Source organism: Carassius auratus, chromosome 49 (assembly GCF_003368295.1).
Source record: "Carassius auratus strain Wakin chromosome 49, ASM336829v1, whole genome shotgun sequence".
In the NCBI taxonomy this organism is placed as follows: domain Eukaryota; kingdom Metazoa; phylum Chordata; class Actinopteri; order Cypriniformes; family Cyprinidae; genus Carassius; species Carassius auratus.
In genome coordinates this window covers 12257638-12275940 of record NC_039291.1, presented here as the reverse complement: position 1 = coordinate 12275940, position 18303 = coordinate 12257638, and the positions used below count along the sequence as shown (strand labels likewise).

The 18303-nt window shown below is 36.5% G+C and overlaps 2 protein-coding genes across 11 annotated transcripts in view; both read right to left on the bottom strand.

Annotated features, from left to right (window-relative positions):
- LOC113066245 (uncharacterized) overlaps nucleotides 1–17783 on the bottom strand; it is a 29424-nt gene extending 11641 nt beyond the window's left edge. For 4 of the 8 annotated variants that reach the window (XM_026238071.1, XM_026238073.1, XM_026238072.1 and 1 more), the window contains exons 1-11: nucleotides 10405–11003; nucleotides 7019–7178; nucleotides 5849–6041; nucleotides 5715–5753; nucleotides 5477–5576; nucleotides 4952–5005; nucleotides 4789–4817; nucleotides 4031–4162; nucleotides 1509–1580; nucleotides 975–1046; nucleotides 489–560 (exon numbers count right to left, since the gene is read on the bottom strand). In XM_026238071.1, the coding sequence (XP_026093856.1) occupies nucleotides 489–560; nucleotides 975–1046; nucleotides 1509–1580; nucleotides 4031–4162; nucleotides 4789–4817; nucleotides 4952–5005; nucleotides 5477–5576; nucleotides 5715–5753; nucleotides 5849–6041; nucleotides 7019–7178; nucleotides 10405–10513 (1032 nt within the window). In that variant the 5' untranslated portion in view covers nucleotides 10514–11003. Of the gene's footprint in view, nucleotides 1–488; nucleotides 561–974; nucleotides 1047–1508; nucleotides 1581–4030; nucleotides 4163–4788; nucleotides 4818–4951; nucleotides 5006–5476; nucleotides 5577–5714; nucleotides 5754–5848; nucleotides 6042–7018; nucleotides 7179–10404; nucleotides 11004–11514; nucleotides 11554–12389 lie in introns of those variants that run through there. The other 4 variants (XM_026238066.1, XM_026238069.1, XM_026238067.1 and 1 more) reach the window with 4 other exon arrangements.
- The window catches only part of LOC113066243 (catenin delta-2-like), a 291904-nt gene that overhangs the window by 199454 nt on the left and 74147 nt on the right, over nucleotides 1–18303 (bottom strand). The gene's annotated exons all lie outside the window — the stretch shown is intronic.

Below are 18303 nucleotides of genomic sequence, written 5' to 3'. Positions count from 1 at the left end.
TGTCTAATCGCTTGAATGTCCAAACCATATAACAAATAAAAATGACGAAGTTTAGTGAAGACGCAAGGCTCACCGCTCACGCGCAATCACTATGTGTTGAACCAGCGTTCACCTCCGTGTTTTGCTTTTATGCCACTGACTGGATGGGGCAGAGTCATGTGGCTACACACACGCTAGTATGTTTTTAAGGGGGAAGTATTGACAGGATGAAAAAAAAAACGAAATAACTGACATTGGAAAATTAAAAGTCGATTAGAATTTGAACCTGAATTTCAGTTTCAACTACTTTAATTATCCAGCCCTAATCGTAAATGTGTGCAAAAAATCCAGTATGCCCTAACAGGGTTGGGACAAAGCCTGTAATAATGCCATCTTCACATCGTTCTGTCAAACAGATTCTGATCAACATTGTTGCTGGGAAATAATTACTATAATATAATGTATACTGTGCGGCTCTGAAACTAAATGGTTATAAAAACTCTTATTACCTGTGTGTCTGTTGGTGAGGGTATCACAGAATCTTCTGCTGGTTGAGTGACTGGATGTGATTCTGGGTCCAGCTAAAAATCAATCAAAAAATTCAATGCCACAGAAAGAGTGTAGAATGATTTAACTAAAGTACAAACAAATGTAAACTGCAAAAAAAAAAAAGTGATCATTTTTGTTATGTGCATGCAATTTTTTTTTTGTTCTCTACATTTATAATTAGTAATCACTTCTCTAAAGTAATGATCCAACTTTTTTGAATTGCAATGTGATTGTATTAGAATTTAGGCATGGACCAGAATAGATTAATAATCTAGTTTAATATCTAATTGCAAAAATAAATGCAAGTTATGAAGTATGAATGGGTTTAAAGTATCAAACAAACATTGAAAGAGTTGCCTTTTAAACCGTTACGAAAATCAGTCTAGATAAAATTAATGAATTCTCCAAACTTTTATGAACTGTGGCCATCATCTATACTTTCTTACCTTGGGACTGGAGTGGGACACATTCCCATCTTCTGCAGAGCTGGAATCTGTGTCCATGTTTTGGAAAGCAACCTGTAATCAGTCAAACATGACAAATATAAAAGGTATTGAGAATTCTACACAAATTATATTAGCAACAAAGGTGTCCCCATAAAGACAGTTAAAATACAGGTCAATGTCCCCAAAAGGTATCATAAATACCCATTACTACCTATATGAGGTTAAAGTGGCAACCAAACTTTCAGGTTTGTTTAGAGGGTGTTTGTATCCATCGTTTGTGGTAAGTCGTTTAAAATGTAGAAACAGATATAATTATATTACAATTTGTCATAACTCACAAATGTAACTACGTATCGTAAATGTGCAAAAAATCCAGTATGCCCTAACAGGGTTGGGACAAAGCCTGTAATAATGCCATCTTCACATCGTTCTGTCAAACACATTCTGATCAACATTGTTGCTGGGAAATAATTACTATAATATAATGTATACTGTGCGGCTCTGAAACTAAATGGTTATAAAAAATCTTATTACCTGTGTGTCTGTTGGTGAGGGTATCACAGAATCTTCTGCTGGTTGAGTGACTGGATGTGATTCTGGGTCCAGCTAAAAATCAATCAAAAAATTCAATGCCACAGAAAGAGTGTAGAATGATTTAACTAAAGTACAAACAAATGTAAAATCACTGTTGTTCCCTGTATCCCTTAAGCCCATTAATTACAAACAGTAATGTTTAAAATCTTTTCCATCAAATATATAAATAGCACTAGGTAAATCTTATTTTCAATTCATGCAAATCCTGGTTTACCTTACCCTGGGTGTTCCCAGGCTGCCTTGCACACAATTTGATTCACGCTGCTAAGGCAGCCTGGACACCATGGACTAAATTCTCCCCTGAAAAAGGGAACCAAATCACAGAACGGGGAGGGATCAGCAAGACAATGACGACATCTATGCGACACATCGAAGAAGTTTCTATGGATCCAACATGGCATCAGACCAGTGTTAATTTTGACACGAAATTTTAATTTAGTTTTAGTCTTAGTCTTTTGACTATAATTCTTTTTAGTTTTAGTCAAGTTTTAGTCATCTGATTTGTTTTAATTTTAGTCTTATTTTAGTCGACTAAAATTGCTTGGTATTTTAGTCTACTAAAATAAGACTAAAATCAATAACAGATTTACTAGACAATTTTTTACAGCTGGTATAGGAAACAAACTTAAACAAAATATATAAAACACAAATTCAACTTTATTTCAACACAACTGTGTCTTTATTTCGATTCAAAAGCTTTTATGCAGCAACAAACACTGTCATGATAATGTAAACAATAACTAGCTGCCAATTGACCATCAATAAAAGAAAAATAAAGTTAGGTCCAGGACCTTAAAGCTTACAGCTGAGCTGAAGAATAAGTGCATACATTTAAAGTAAATATTTAATAAGTTGGCAGCTAGGTGGATAAAAAAAGTAACAAGATTTTATAAGGTATTCATTTGTCTAGCAATATTGTATGTTTTAAATACTACAATATTGCTAGATTTGTATGTATAATGATAGGATGTGAACATTCATGTTTGACATGACTAATATAGAAATATTTGTGATATTGTCAACAAGTAGAACATTATAAAATATACTAAACATTAGTATTAATCAAATGTATTTATCATGATATTACGTATTAGTATTGTGCTCGCATCTAATTTGAAGGGACTATTTTACAGTACTTTTCAGTTCGTAATATTTAATGCTACAACATCTACGCACTGCACTATTCCAATTTTGCTTAGCTCAATAAACAAAAGAACATCGTTGTAAAATTACATTTGAGAAAATGTCCGGGTGGCTCGTCTGTAAATGTCTTTTCAAATTGGTTGTGTTCTTGCCACGAATGAGCGCTCTGCGTGCTTTACACTTTGTTTTGTTTTGTTCGTCGTCAAACGTGAAGTGAGCTGTGGACATTTTGTCGCTCTTTTAGACAGTAGGGACTTTAAGCAACAGCTGCGAATGGAACGGCTACAGCGACCGGAAGTTTGCCGTCACACCGCTGTAGCCAAGAAGGTAAAAGTCACTAAGCAACGGTAAAACAGAACAGCGCAACGCAGCATTAATTCATTTATTGAGATCCAAAAAAATATATAATTTAAAAAAGCAAGAGAAGGATTGCTTTTGGCGTTAAATGACAATATTTTGTCAGAAGAGGAGTTTTTAATATTGTATGATGTAAATAAGTCTAAAAACATAACATTTATTTACCTAACCTCTCACGTTGTAGCGACTCCGGCAAATCAGCTGTTCTCCCGTAGTAGACCGTTAAATTAGAACGTCACAAAGTAGCAGTTAAATTCGCGCAGGCGCAATACCGTTCCACCAGAGGCTGTTGCTTAAAGTCCCTATCACCTCTTCAAATGCCGACTTCCCGGGAGCTCATAAAAACTGAAAACCTTCGCTTCACGTCTCAATAAGTCAGGCTCTGATTGGTTCTCTTCTCTCATGCAGTCTGTTCTGTTTTGCCGGTTCTTTTGCTCATTCCTCGCATCTCTCCCGTCTGCTGATTTGATTTTCGTCACAGTCTATTTTCGTCTCGTCCTTTATTCGTTGACGATAATATCAATCAATTTAGTCATAGTTTTAGTCTCCATCAGTGCCTTCTATTTTAGTTTTCGTTTCGTTTTCGTCGGCAAAAATATATTCGTGACGAAAATAATGACGAAAATATTTAGTCAACGAAATTAACACTGCATCAGACGCGAAATTACCTTTCGATGCAGCTTTAGATAGTGTTTTAAGTAGTTTAGAACGCAAGTTTGTAAAGAGCAACTGTTAAACAATTTCAGAAGCAAGCGCATTTGATAGACATTCGTAGCGCCCAATAAACTGCTCTGGGCATTCGTAAACCACGCCTCAAATACGAGAAAATGAACAGGTGGTTCCCAGACCAAGTCTCGAATGACAATTGGTCTGACGTTAGCCAGGCTAGGTTTACCTGCTGCATTTTTTAGAACAGAAAATATTTTACCCAAGTTCTGTCAACGTACAATAAAATGACTCACCATTTTATCCAAGTTTGCCAATTGCATTAGGAGTAAGGTTCGCTGTCTTTGAAGAGCATTTCGCTTCTCAGCCGTAGATTCATACCGAGTTTCACACCTATTGTGGTGTGCTTTTAATTTGTCAATCCTGGCCTGCAATTGTTGAACCAAATATAACAATCAGTGTACCAGAAATTATTGTAAAAAAAAAAAAAAAAAAAATGCAATTGCAATACTACAAAAAGGTTGATAAATTAATTTGGATTTAAGTAACCTGGAATGGTCTATTACTTCAGACAGACTGACACTAGGGATGATAAGATTTTCATGTTGAAAATGAATTTCTTTTGTTCTGTACACCAGTACTTTGAAACAATATAATGAAAATACATCACAAACCTTTTAAATGCAAATATGACAGAGTGCCAGCAAAAAAAATGCAGGTTTGGAAACCAGACTTGTCTTTGTTACGGTCATGCGGTATGGATTAGTTATTCGACTAAAGTCAAAACACCATGTATCCACATTGTCTTTGTGTAATTTCAAATTTAAAGTACAGAATATGAGAAATGCTTTATTGTCCATACTTATGTGGGCCAATATTATGCTTGAAGTATTAATATAGCAACAAATAGATGTAGTAGTGACGTTTTTGGGCTATGCAAAAGTATAATTCAATGTTCATTTGACTTTGGAACCAGACACTGGAAACGTTGACAATCATGAATGCATAGTGCAGATCCACAGACTGACCCAGTCTGGGGCACTTACGCACTTACCTTCGAGCGCTCACTCTGCAAATTATCATCTGCAAGAACAACATCATTTGTTAGTCCTTATTTATACTTTTCACTTTCCTTACACATTAACTAATCAATCAGTCTAGAGTTTGAGACCTGCAACACTGATATGTGTGATGGGGTGGGGGGCAGTTGCTTTTACCTGAGACGGGCATGTTGGACAGGGTGTCCGTGCCAGTGAAGTGTGTTTTGGGGGCTAGGAGAGGAAACCACACAGATGGCAACAAGTGAAATATAGTAAGAGGGCATTTACACTGAGAAAAACATGGGACATCCTTGCAGAGGAGGATAGGTATTGATCAGACAGCACCACTGCATTTATTCTGCATACGTGGTTCTAATCTTTGTAATATAGGCATGTAATTCAATCATTTTTAATAGATGCATGAGTGCAACAAGTTAAATTTACTTTTTGCTACAACTTCGTATGTTCTAATTGGGTGTACACAATGGGTGCATACAATAGATAAATCCAAAACAGAATCCACTGTGACATCTGAACTAATGCAATTCATTAAAACTATGGAAATAAAGGTATTTCCATAAATAAAAACCAGTTGATGTGATCAAACCTGGCATAGGAAGTGTATCTCATAAAAACAAATTTGCCTGAACAATTAAAGAGCAGCGTTTCAGGAAAGGGTTTTAGGGTTGTAGTGGTCTATACCTGTGTCAGCAGGCTGTGAGTCTGCAGTTGTGACTGTGGTGAGTTCAGTCCCTACTGAATCAGCATGTACTATAGCAGCAGCAGACTTTATACTCCCAATCTACAAAGGGAAATGTTACAAGTTGTAATGTGCAATTCCATAGTCCACACCTAAAAGTTCAACAGCTGATCCACAACAACTCACATGTATCTTTGCATTTGATAAGATTTAAACCGTATGCGCTTAATAAATTCCTACCTCAGGTTTCACACTAAGTAGTACATCCTTGTTAACCTGCTAAGTAAACCAAGATAGAACAACAAATTGCATGAAATATAAACTCTTCTCCAGGTAGGTGGCATATTGGATATAGAAACAAAAAGGTAACTCACCTGTGCTCTCCATGCCCAGTTTGAGTCACCGTAGTTGTAAGTCAACTCTTCTCCAGCTGTAATATCTCTAACCGCGAAGAGACACAAGTGTGGGGTCTCATTTACTTTTATGGTTTTCATTTTGCAATTAGGTCGTCTGTGGTCATCATTAACGAGTCTCCCAAGGGAGGAGTCCTCTTCACATGCATCAATGCTGTATAGAAACATTTCTTTCATTAATATGTATTAGCACAGAGGTTCGACTATGAAGAGGCAGTATTTGGTTAATTTAAATTATATGAGCAGGATATACCAATGAAAACAATTCTATAAGCGACTATTGTATGGAATAATGTATTTGTAAAAGCAAACTGGACAAATGACTCACACCATGTTTTTTGCCTTTTCTGAAAATAGGGTTTCAAAATAGGGTTTTTAATACAAATAATGACTAGTTCAAGTAACCAGTGCAGTGAAGAGCAGATGACTCACTAAGAAGTGAAGGGCATATAAGGTGCAGTGAAGGGCAGATAAGGTGCAGTGGAGGGCAGATAAGGTGCACTGAAGGTGCAGTGGAGGGCAGATAAGGTGCAGTGAAGGTGCAGTGGAGGGCAGATAAGGTGCAGTGGAGGGCAGATAAGGTGCAGTGAAGGTGCAGTGGAGGGCAGATAAGGTGCAGTGGAGGGCAGATAAGGTGCAGTGAAGGTGCAGTGGAGGGCAGATAAGGTGCAGTGGAGGGCAGATAAGGTGCAGTGGAGGGCAGATAAGGTGCAGTGAAGGTGCAGTGGAGGGCAGATAAGGTGCAGTGGAGGGCAGATAAGGTGCAGTGAAGGTGCAGTGGAGGGCAGATAAGGTGCAGTGAAGGTGCAGTGGAGGGCAGATAAGGTGCAGTGGAGGGCAGATAAGGTGCAGTGAAGGTGCAGTGGAGGGCAGATAAGGTGCAGTGAAGGTGCAGTGGAGGGCAGATAAGGTGCAGTGAAGGTGCAGTGGAGGGCAGATAAGGTGCAGTGAAGGTGCAGTGGAGGGCAGATAAGGTGCAGTGAAGGTGCAGTGGAGGGCAGATAAGGTGCAGTGGAGGGCAGATAAGGTGCAGTGAAGGTGACAAAGGCACTAACATAAAGAGAACAACTCTAGATTTTAGACATGGCCCTTGCATTGTAAAGTTGCTACATAGCCACTTCATCTACTTACCACCATGTTTTACTCTTCCACTGAAAATCAAAAAGAAAAACCTTCGCAGACTCATTGTACTCAGTTTGGAGCTCTGCCTGCTGCGGTGACAGTAGTTTTCCTCGGTACTCCACTACAAAGTCGCCTCTGTATATGAGTTCAGTGGCAAAAACACCTCGGCCTATGACAAAAGAAAAATATGATTAAATTAGCAGTTGGTCGCTCAGTGGTAGAGTGCATGCTTTGGGTGTACGACGTCCTGGGTTCAAATCCCAGCTGATCCCCAGGTCGCCGTTGCAAATGAGAAATTGTTCTCAATCGGCCTACCTGGTTAAATAAAAGGTAAAAAAAAAAAAAAAAAAAAGGCTTTTTTTTATTGATAATGTTTATTTCATTCATGGATATTTTCCAACAAAACTTACTTCATCCTCACATATTTAATTTATAAAACCATGATGAAAAGTATGAAGAATCTTATTTCCTGCCCCCTCAACAATAAAAAAAACAACAACAACAACAACGTCAATGCATGACGATAACAAATGAAACAAACTAGAAACCAAAACATCAACCTAAAACAGATTCCAAAGCAAAAGCAAAACATCATCACAACCATCATCATCAATTTCTATAAGTGTTCATACAAATCCATTGTTTTCTCTTTAAATATTAATATATTTTTGCATTGCTTTAGTTAATTTTGTAGAGAATTCCAAACTTTCACTCCCACCACTGAAGTACACATTTGTTTTGCTGTTGTCCTTACAGTTTGATACCTAAAATGTCCCTTTCTTCTTCCTTCATTTTCTATAACATACCTGCCAAACTTGAAGAAATTTACGAGTACTACCCCCCCCCCCCCACCACACACGCGCACGAACCTTACAGCCCACCGCCAATGTATGCTCCACCATTGCACACACATCTGTGAGAAACCTATGAGATACCTAACACTATAATACATATTATACACATAATATCCTTTCACCAATTAAGATTTATTAGTTACTCCATAACATATACAAGTAAACCATAAATGTTATACAATTTCTGCAATCACTCCGGACATTTTGTACTGGAGGCATAGCCCATGGAAACTTCTTCCACCTGAAAATCTTGTCAGAAATAAAAGTAAACTGAGGACATTCTTTCTAAATAAATACATCAAACATTAAATAAATGTGCAAAACCAGCAGTTATCAATATCAAAATCAGTTTGCTAAAAACAAACAACAATTTTTTTTTTATAAATTTCCATGCAAAGTGTTTAAACTTTTGCATTGTTTAACCTGTTAAAGGTTGCAGATTTGGCTTTTTTTTAGTAGTGCACCACTGAAAGTCTCTTTGTAACAAATGCTGCCTTTGGAGGCAATCATGACTTTTCTTGTCACCAGAGAACTAAACATCTCTGGTCTCATATTAATAGATTATTATTAATGTTGAAAAGAGCTGAGAATTTTTTTTTTCAGGTTTTTTCGGGGGAATTAATTTAAAAAACAGCATTGTTTGTTACATTTGTTACAGTTACATTTATTTGTTCAATTTATATTATTTACATCAAGCTTTTAAATGGTATAATATTGCAATATTGTTATTGAAACTTCATAATGTTTCATTTGATTATACATTTAGTCAGGATTTATAGTTTGGAAAAAGTCTAGCTAGTAAAATGTTTATACGTTATATGAAAATTAGTACAAGTATATAAATAAATAGTAAGAGACTTACTCATGTTTATGATCTCTGCTGAATAAAGTGCTTCATTCTTTTTTTCTGAGGAAATCCAAATCTCAAATACTCAACCACATCACATTTTGGGGTGACTTATATCTTATTCCTCTCATCGCGAAGCAAACAGTAAAATAAAAACTTTATTTAACATTAGAATCTGAATAGAGCGTTCAGCGCGGGAGCGTGGTCGAATTAGAAGGTAATGAAGGGAGATGTGAAAAACGGACAAGACATCCCGTTGTTTTCATACAGATTACTTTATCACAGAATATTTTTTTTCGGCGGTACTTGTTTAGTTTAAAAGTAGCCATGTCAAGCTTTCTATAGACCTCTCTCTCATGTCTCTTCATTGAGTTACAGTTCATTTTAATGACGTGTTTGTAAGATCAGCGCACACAAAGGCTGCAGACAACACACCTTGTTTGTTATCTTTATTTTATGGGCACAAAGTTTTGTTATTATGTCTGTATACAAATAAAAGTAGACCCTTTACAGATTCGATTTTGCTCTTATCTGTACGATCAAAACTGAAAGCGTAATTTAAGTTCTTTTCAAGGTTATCGGGAGAAAATGACTCGAGGGTTGAACAGAATTCAAAACGAAAGGAAACAGACTGCTCTCTGCTTATGTAACGTTAATCCGTATGAAATGTGCATTTCTCTGGCGCGTTCACTACTGCGAAGATCGCGAGACTGCATCGTCAACTTTATCTTTGCAGTCGACACGACATTGATACAGAAAACACTTGTTTATTAATAATTATATTATTTAAATATCCATAATCATTACTTTTGCCGGTTCTTTGTGACAGCTTTTAGGTGCGTTATTGGCAGGGCCACCCTTACATGTTAGCCTAAATGGAAGCGTGAACTGAACTGAGCTCGTCACAGCTGGACTGCTTGTTATGATGTCATGTCAAGGTCACTTTTAATGTTCATAAATTCAATTAGGCTAAACATAGCCTAACTGTTACCTTTATCTTACGTTAATCAGCACCTGGCCTGTCTAAAACTTCTAGATTTCAAGCCATTCCACCACTTTTCTAACTGCAAACTAAGCTTGTGGATAGGAGGGGCAGGTGGGCGGTGGGTTAACATGCAGCGCTCTGATTGGCCGAAAGCTTTTCACTCCACTTACACGCTGTGGATCAGCGGCAGAATCAGCGTCATAGATTGCATAGAAACTGAAATCGGCGAAATGCGAGAAGCAACAAAATGCGTACCTAGAGAGCAGCGAATCGTACAAGCGTACTTATGGGTCAAAATGCATGCAGAGTACGAAAAATGCGTACATGTTGGCAGGTCTGCTATAAGGACAAACAATTGTTGAAGGTCTGTGGGCAATACTCTATTTTTTGCTTTAAACATAACAATAAGTGTCCGTAATTCTACCAATTATTTAAATTTTAACAATTTAGAGCCAAAAAAATAAGGCATTTTTGTGCTCTATAATTTTACAAGGAATAATCCCTGTCAAACCCTTAGATTACGGCAATCAGGCTGGGCTGAAGGAAAAAAAATGGTTTATCAAATGTCTAAAAGCTGTTGAATTGTCAGTTCTAATATCCCTGTGTACTAGCAACCACCATTGTGCAGTGTGCTCTTGAGCAAGAGACTTGATCACTGAAGGCATTTCACTGATTCCAGCTAAATCATATTAAGGAGTTTAACATTTACCTTTAAAATGATTGATAAAACGCTGCTGGAGACATGGTTTATCAATCCCCGCTTGGATATGGTACTCCGCATCCTGGATTGGTCCAAGTCGTCGTCGTCTTCTCTCCATGAGTGAAAACCTAAGTAGCAAGAGACATAAGTTTGTTGATTAGCCAATTGTATGACAAAGTAGTTCTTAGCCTGTCAGATATAACACAATAATAGTCTTTATATGGTATAATTGGGATTGTGTTGCCTACATTGCAGTCAAGCGTTTTCTTAAACTACCAGTGAAAATCAATGATTTCAAGCATTTAAAGATGTTTTAAGTTGTTCTACGACATAAAACACCTATACAGTAGGTCCATTATAATGTTTAAATAATTTAAATGAACATTCAGTTATTTAAAAATGGTCTAATTAGTTTTACTACAGATAATTAATGTACCTACCCCTGATGGCAGCTTTTCTCCCGCCATACAACCGAACCACGCTGTAGTGACAACAGATCCTATACTCTATTTCAGGGCCGGCCCTGACCAATTTGCTGCCCTAGGCAAGATTTTACCTGCCGCCCATGCATCACAGCCCATTTCACCCTGTCATTGTGTTCATGATTTAGCATATATATATATATATATATATATATATATATATATATACACACACACACATACACATTACAGCAGAACTGTTTCCAACACTCAGAATGATTTCTAAAGGATCATGTGATATATAAATGATAATTTAAAGTATAATAAATTGAAAAAAAAATATTTTAAATTGTAATAATATATCACAATATTAAATTTTTTCTGTATTTTTGATCAAATAAATGCAGGCTTGATGAGCCGAAGAAACTTCTTTCAAAAACATTAAAAATAGTAATGTTTCAAAACTTTTGGCCTGTACTGTATCCCCCCAAAACTGCACAACTGCAGAGTAAAACATGAATAAAAAAGTGATAATAAAAAATGCGTCTTAAAACTGACATGATTGTACAAAATCACAGTCTGGGGACTCAGAACTCAGAACAACTGCTAACATTAAGTTTAAGGTAAAAATAACTGCCATGAAATTATAGTATCTTACTCCTATGCAATAAATCGTTCTTTCACTACATCTCTTTACCTCTGTCTTTATCCTCTTCTCTTTGGCACTGTATCTATCGCAGACTATGCTCATTTATAATGTGTCATGTAAATTCGGCCTTCCGTCACAATCAGGAAACTTTCACCGTGTCTAGAACTGGCGCGAGCTGCCAGGCCCGTTTCTACGAGCTGTGTGTTAACAAAAGCAGTGCTGTCTACATTCGATGCGACGTCGGGCACGCTACACAACAAATTACCAACTGATCGTGCGCGCGCGCTCTGTTTCTGACGCACTTCAAGCACTCGATGGGCGGGGGAAGATTGAAAAGCCGGACTTTTTTTTTTTTTTTTGCTTTATTTGGTATTATTTAGAATTAATGGTTTTTAAATAGTAGCCCATTATAAAAAAAAAAAAAATATGTAAAAAAAAAAAAAAATCACTCGTTCACTCATTCTGGCGCCCTTAGCATTTGCCTATACCGCCTATGCCGCGGGCCGGCCCTGCTCTATTTAACTTGCTATTTGTCATAGTAGTCCATTCTAACATACAAGCTAACTACTGTAGTGTGCATATCATATAAAACATACATTTATCGATCAATCACATTTGTGATTAAATTATACAACACGCAACAAAAAAAAATAATAGGATTTATGGCATGCATTAAGTTTCAATCGTGCCTATCTAAAAAGTCGCTTGGTAGTGGTAGTTAGCTAAATAGTTTCCATTTACATTGCACATGTATAGGCGCGTTAGCAAACTAACGTTATCTAACATGATACTGACTTTAGCCCGACTCGACAGAAAACTGCAAAGGCCTGCTTTGTTATTAACCTTCTCCATAATATATGGTAGTGGCATTTGTTATGATGTTAACATACGAATTACATTTGAAATAAAAGTGTTTAGCTTACCTTGGAGACGAACACGTTGATTTCTGCTGCGTTTTCACCTGCTCCTCCAGTGAGTGAGTGACGAGATGCAATCATTAGGTCCAGACGCGCGCGCGGGTATAGGTGTGGGGGAGGGGTTGACCATGTGGGGACCCGGATAGTCTTAACCAGGACATACACCGGTCTCGAGTGTGTGTGTGTGTGAAGATGGAAAAACCCACAACAATCAACCAACATACGCTTTTGATATTGGTTAATTTATGTACCCTCCTTTATCCAACCGAAATGTAGGTCTCTACAGTTAAGCTCTGTATTATAAATAAAAAAGACAAAATATTTTGTCACGTTGGTTAAAGAAACAATCACGTTAGTAAAATAAACTCCTGCCTGGCAATTCAAGTGTGAGGCAAGGGTTTTAAAGGAGGAATTGTAGGATGGAACACATTCGATTACAGATAATATGAAAGTTATTTTAAATTAATAACTGGAAAGAATATAGTTTTGCTTTAGAGTGGGCACCAGATGAAGTATCATATGGGATTGTTTGCAGTCATTTGAACTCAGTGTTGCAACTCCAAAACAGTGTCAACATGGCACTTTTAAAATAAGTGTTCCCCTCATTTATCTACAGTGAGGAGGAAAAGCATTTGATACACTGGGGATTGTGCAGGTTCCCACTTACAAACCACGTAAGAGCCTGTCATTTTTATCTTAGGTATACTCTTCTACTCTAATGACATAATCTTAAATAACAATCCAGAAAATCACATTGTATATTTTAAAAATATATATTTTTGCAGTTTATTGTTTATGACAATAAGCATTTGATCACCTACCAACCAGTAAGAATTCCAGCTCTCACAGGAAGCCCTCCTTTTCTCCACTTTTTATTAACTGCACCGGTTTGAACTCCTTACCTGTATAAAAGACACTTGTCCACATACTCATTCATGGGAGAAGGTCATGTGGTCTGATGAGATGAAAATAGAGCTTTTTGGTCTAAACTCTACTTGCTGTGTTTGGAGGAAGAAGAAGGATGAGTGCAACCTCAAGAACACCATCCAAACCATGAAGCATGGAGGTGGAAATTCTTGCTGTGGAAATTCTTTCCACCTCCATGCTTCATGGTTGGTAATCATTCTTTATGGATGCTTTTCTGCAAAAGGGACAGGACGACTGCACTGTATGGGGGAGGATGGATGGGGCCGTGTATCGTGAAATCTTGGCCAACAACCTTCTTCCCTCAATAAGAGCAATGAAGATGGGTTGTTACTGGGTCTTTCAGCATGACCTGAAACACACAGCCAGGGCAACTGAGGAGTGGCTCCGTAAGAAGCATCTCAAGCTCTGTCTCCAGACCTGAACCCAACAGAGCATGTTTGGAGGGAGCTGAAGATCCTTGCTGCAGTGTGAAACCTGGTCAAGAACGTCAGGAAATGTATGATGTCTGTAATTGCAAACAAAGGTTTCTGCACCAAAAATTAAGTTTGGCTTTTCTGGTGTATCAAATACTTATATCATGCAATAAACTGCAAAATGATGATTTTGAAATCATACAATGTGATTTTTTTTTTCTTTTTTTTTCTGGATTTTTGTTTTAGTTTCCGTCACTCAGAGTTTAAGAGTACCTATGATTAAAAATACAGACTCCTATACTTTGTGGGAAACACTGGCAATTTTGCAGGTTATCAAGTACTTTTTCTCCCCAGTGTATATGACTTAATAAACAAAAAAAAGTAAAGCCAATGAAAGAAATCCATGTGATTAATATGCACACCTAAATGTAATCTAATCATAAACATTATTTTAAATGTGTATTCATTACAATTATATGTTTTGTGTAACTATTTTTGGTTAGAGTTTGTGAAGTCAGTTAGTGACAGTCTCAAGGAGAGTTTCTGCCTTCAGAGATTGTGTACTGTGCGTTAACCTGATAACCTGAAGAAGTCGACATTGTAATTGTAAATTTACTGAAATCAAATGTTTTTAGATAAGTGCAGATTTCATAATTAATTTGCACTACTGTGTTTACCTACTATATCCATCTACTGTGTGAAACTGGATCATCACCTTTTACCAAGTTAAATCTCGCTGTCAGTGGAGTTATGCTGCAGAGTAAATAGATTTGACGGACTGGGGCTAAAAAACAGCCCTGGAGTATCTCCCAAATAGGCCCATCATCCGGTCATTCGCCCCTGTGCAACAGACACTAGCCAGGATGTCCTGATACTATGCCACAATACTGTAGCCCATCAGACAAAGTATTCACAGCAAGTAACATATCAAACCAATGATGATAATTGGGGTTGTATGTATTAATGAAGCTTCAGCCTTCAAATAAAAACAAAAATGTACAATGCCATAAAATGCAAATAATGAAACGTCACTGCAGGCAGAAACCCTAAATTACACAAACATATAATTATAAAACATAGTTATATACCAGGGGTCTCCATCCTCCAACCAACCCTTTTGTGTGCGAGGGCTACCTCAAGGGATAAAATAAAAGGGATTTGTGTTTGTCATACTCAAATATTTATTATACATATAACATGGTGGTGCTTTTTTACTTCACACCATCATATGCAAAATAATAAAATATCTTGATATTCTGGTTCAGACTTACAAGTGTTTAAAAAAAAAATCAACAATTCCTGAAAAATTATGAAAATATTTATTGATTTTTTTGTTGATTTTCTATAAACCTATTGTATGTGTTATCAAAAACAGTAGCCCAAACATTTAGTATAAATATAAATAAATAAACTGCCATAACTTCTTAAAAAACATTACCCTACTGCATTACATAGGCCTACATGACTATATTAATATAATAGCATTTTTAATATGAATTTATACAGGTATATTTCTGCCAAAAAAAATGTTTGTTTTACTTCAGTTAATTCATAAGTTGTGGAGTGAAATGTCTTCTCACTGGTTTGTTCTTGGAACAATGTTTCGCCTGTTTATTACGTTAGTATGTTGAGAATACCAGTGATATTTCATCTGGCTTTTAACAAGCTTAAATCACATAGTCATCTGTGGGTTTTTAAGAGAAATAGAGAATTCTGCGCTAAATTGAGCTGCTTCTCAGTGGATCCTCCAAGGGGGCCCCCAACAGAACAGGAAAATCCAATTCATTTTCTCCCTAGGATATTTATTTTCAGACATAATGTCTAAAGTGGCCTCCAACACGTTGCTCGTGGCCTGATTGGAGGTAGCTCGCCAAGGGCCGTTCACATATAGCGTATTTTGCGCGCTGAAGTTCATTATTTCAAATAACTGAAGCGACCCACTCATTTTTTCCAGATGCAACGAGTCAATATGAAGGATGGGGGTGCAACCAAACTACAGCAAGCGTTTATCGGTAGTGGAAATCCATTAGCTAGGCTATTAATACTTCTTCGTCATTGTGGAGAGTGTATGGTACATGGCAACGACCGACGCCACGGGAAAATCAGACCGAATTTTACTCTTAATAATAAAAGATAAGATAATGTGTATTGTAAATGTCAGTATTTTTTCTTTTTTGAATCATCCTTTTTATAAAAATGATTTAAAGACTGAAATATGCAAGGTTAATCTTTTTATAAAAACTATTTGTCAAAACTTTATTTGAACTTGTACATGTTAGTAGATAACATGTTGCAAAACACTCCTTTCAAATTTTGCCATCATTTTTAATGTTACTATTTTAATGTTTATGCAAACAAAAAGTGCATATTGATGGTAAGTTTATTTGTTATTTGCTGATTTTCGACATAAAACTTGGTGAATTGATTTTATTGTGTAGTATTAGTACTTTTTGAACAGGATTATGTGATAACAATGCTCATTTTGGTCACTATAATCATGAAATTAGTTATGATGTACTATAAAATCAACAATAATTATGTGTTTTTACAGTATAATAATTTTTTTATATGTCAATTAAAGGTGACATATAGGCTTACAATAACTCGTTTAGGTCTAAAACAGTTGGCATAGTTGTTAATATGAGAGTTATGAGACATTATTTATGTTAGTTATTTTTTTTTTATAGATTTAATTTTTGCATATAGCTCTCGGCCACTTTCATTTTTAAAAAGTAGATAAAAAAGTTTGGAGACCCCTAAACCATCCAAGTTAGATTGACCATGAGCTACGAGGCTGAGAAACGAAAGTTTCTGCTCCCATAAAAGCCACAAAGTATAAAAATCAACCTTGTTATTTGCGATCTTCTGGAGAAATACTACACTACCCATAATTCTAGGCAAAATAACTTGAGTCGCGCCGCGGTTACCATGGTGACGTATACCGGCCCCGCGAACGGTGATCTGAAGTAAATAAATACCGGTAGTTTATATGTTTATACTGTGCCTTTTTTCCGTAAGTTTAAACGGACGGCCGTTCTGGACTTTTCCAGAACGCACAGATTGTCAGTCCGTCCCTGTTGACATCAAACGATAGTTTGGACATTATCTTCGCCGACAACATGTCTAAGGTAGGATAACAATAATTACATAATATACGTTGTTTCATAGCTTTATCATTACTTTGTATTGGGCGCTATACAAATGGGTGGGGTTACTGCGTTGCGTGGACAGGCTGTACCTACTGTAATCACGTGTGCTATCTTGTTAGCTAGCCTAAGCTATCAGCAACGCGATCTACTAACATGATACTAACATAACATGAATTACAACATTGGTTTCTGATTTCATGACTAGTAATTGACTATGTTTAGCAGGTGTTTGTTTTTCAACGTTTTGGTAAAACAATTTGATATTTTATGGCTGCTTGTAGAACAAGATCTAAACATCCTACTAGGCTATAACATACAAAGTGTCTGAAAATTATATTAATTTTTATAGTCGAAGCGTACGATAGTCTATATTCATCATACTTTATTAATTTACTAGAATACATGATTGATATCCATCAAAAGCTGAGCAGTTAACTTGAGATAACTTCCTTGTGTCCAAGATATGTAGCATTTATTGATATGTAATATCTGGCATTTATTTATTATGCACAATGCTGTACCAGGACCGAGCCATAGGGGGAAACACGTCTTCTTAGTTTCCCGCCATACATGTAAATATGAGGCGGAGATTTATTAAATATGCACACTGCAGTACCAAGACCCGGCTCAGGGGGCAAATCCGAACACACACCCTCACACTCCAACACTGGTAAAACCACCTTCTGGGGTCACAAGTAAGGAGCTAAGAAATTTGCACAGGCTATATTAGCATGCTATTTCCTATCAGTTCCAATGGGCATCCTTATGGGGACACAGATTTTGTCCCCAGTTGGTCATCGTGTCCCCACATGGAAGGTAAAAAAACACATCCATGTCCCCAAGAGGTAGCATAAACACACCCACACACACACACACACACACACACACACACACACACACACACACACACACACACAAACCCATTGAGCAACAAAATAGTTTTCAGCACTGATAATAAGAAATATATCCTGAGCAGCAAATCAGCATATTTGAATCATATGAAGGATCATGTGACACCGAAGACTTGAGAAATTGCTACTCCGAATTCAGCTTTACATTTTGAAATATTAAAAGAGAGAACGGTTATTTTAAATTGTAAAAATGCCAATATTATATATTTTTTCTTTCTTTTTATTGTATTTTTAATCAAATAAATGCAGCCTTGGTAGGCCTATAGGATAAAAAAATGGTATGAATCTTCTGGTACAGTATTTAAATAGTGAATAAAGAAAATCTACTGTATTTCAGGAGAAAAAAAGCAAAACAATAAATACATATTTTTAATTTCATAATTTTAATATTAAATACTAAATAAAAGTAAATATTAAGTATTTAGCTACTCCACTGAATTTACTGTCTTAATATTATTGGTGTAAATTTACGGCGGAAAATATTGTACATTGCAATAACTCTCTAAATAGGACTGATACT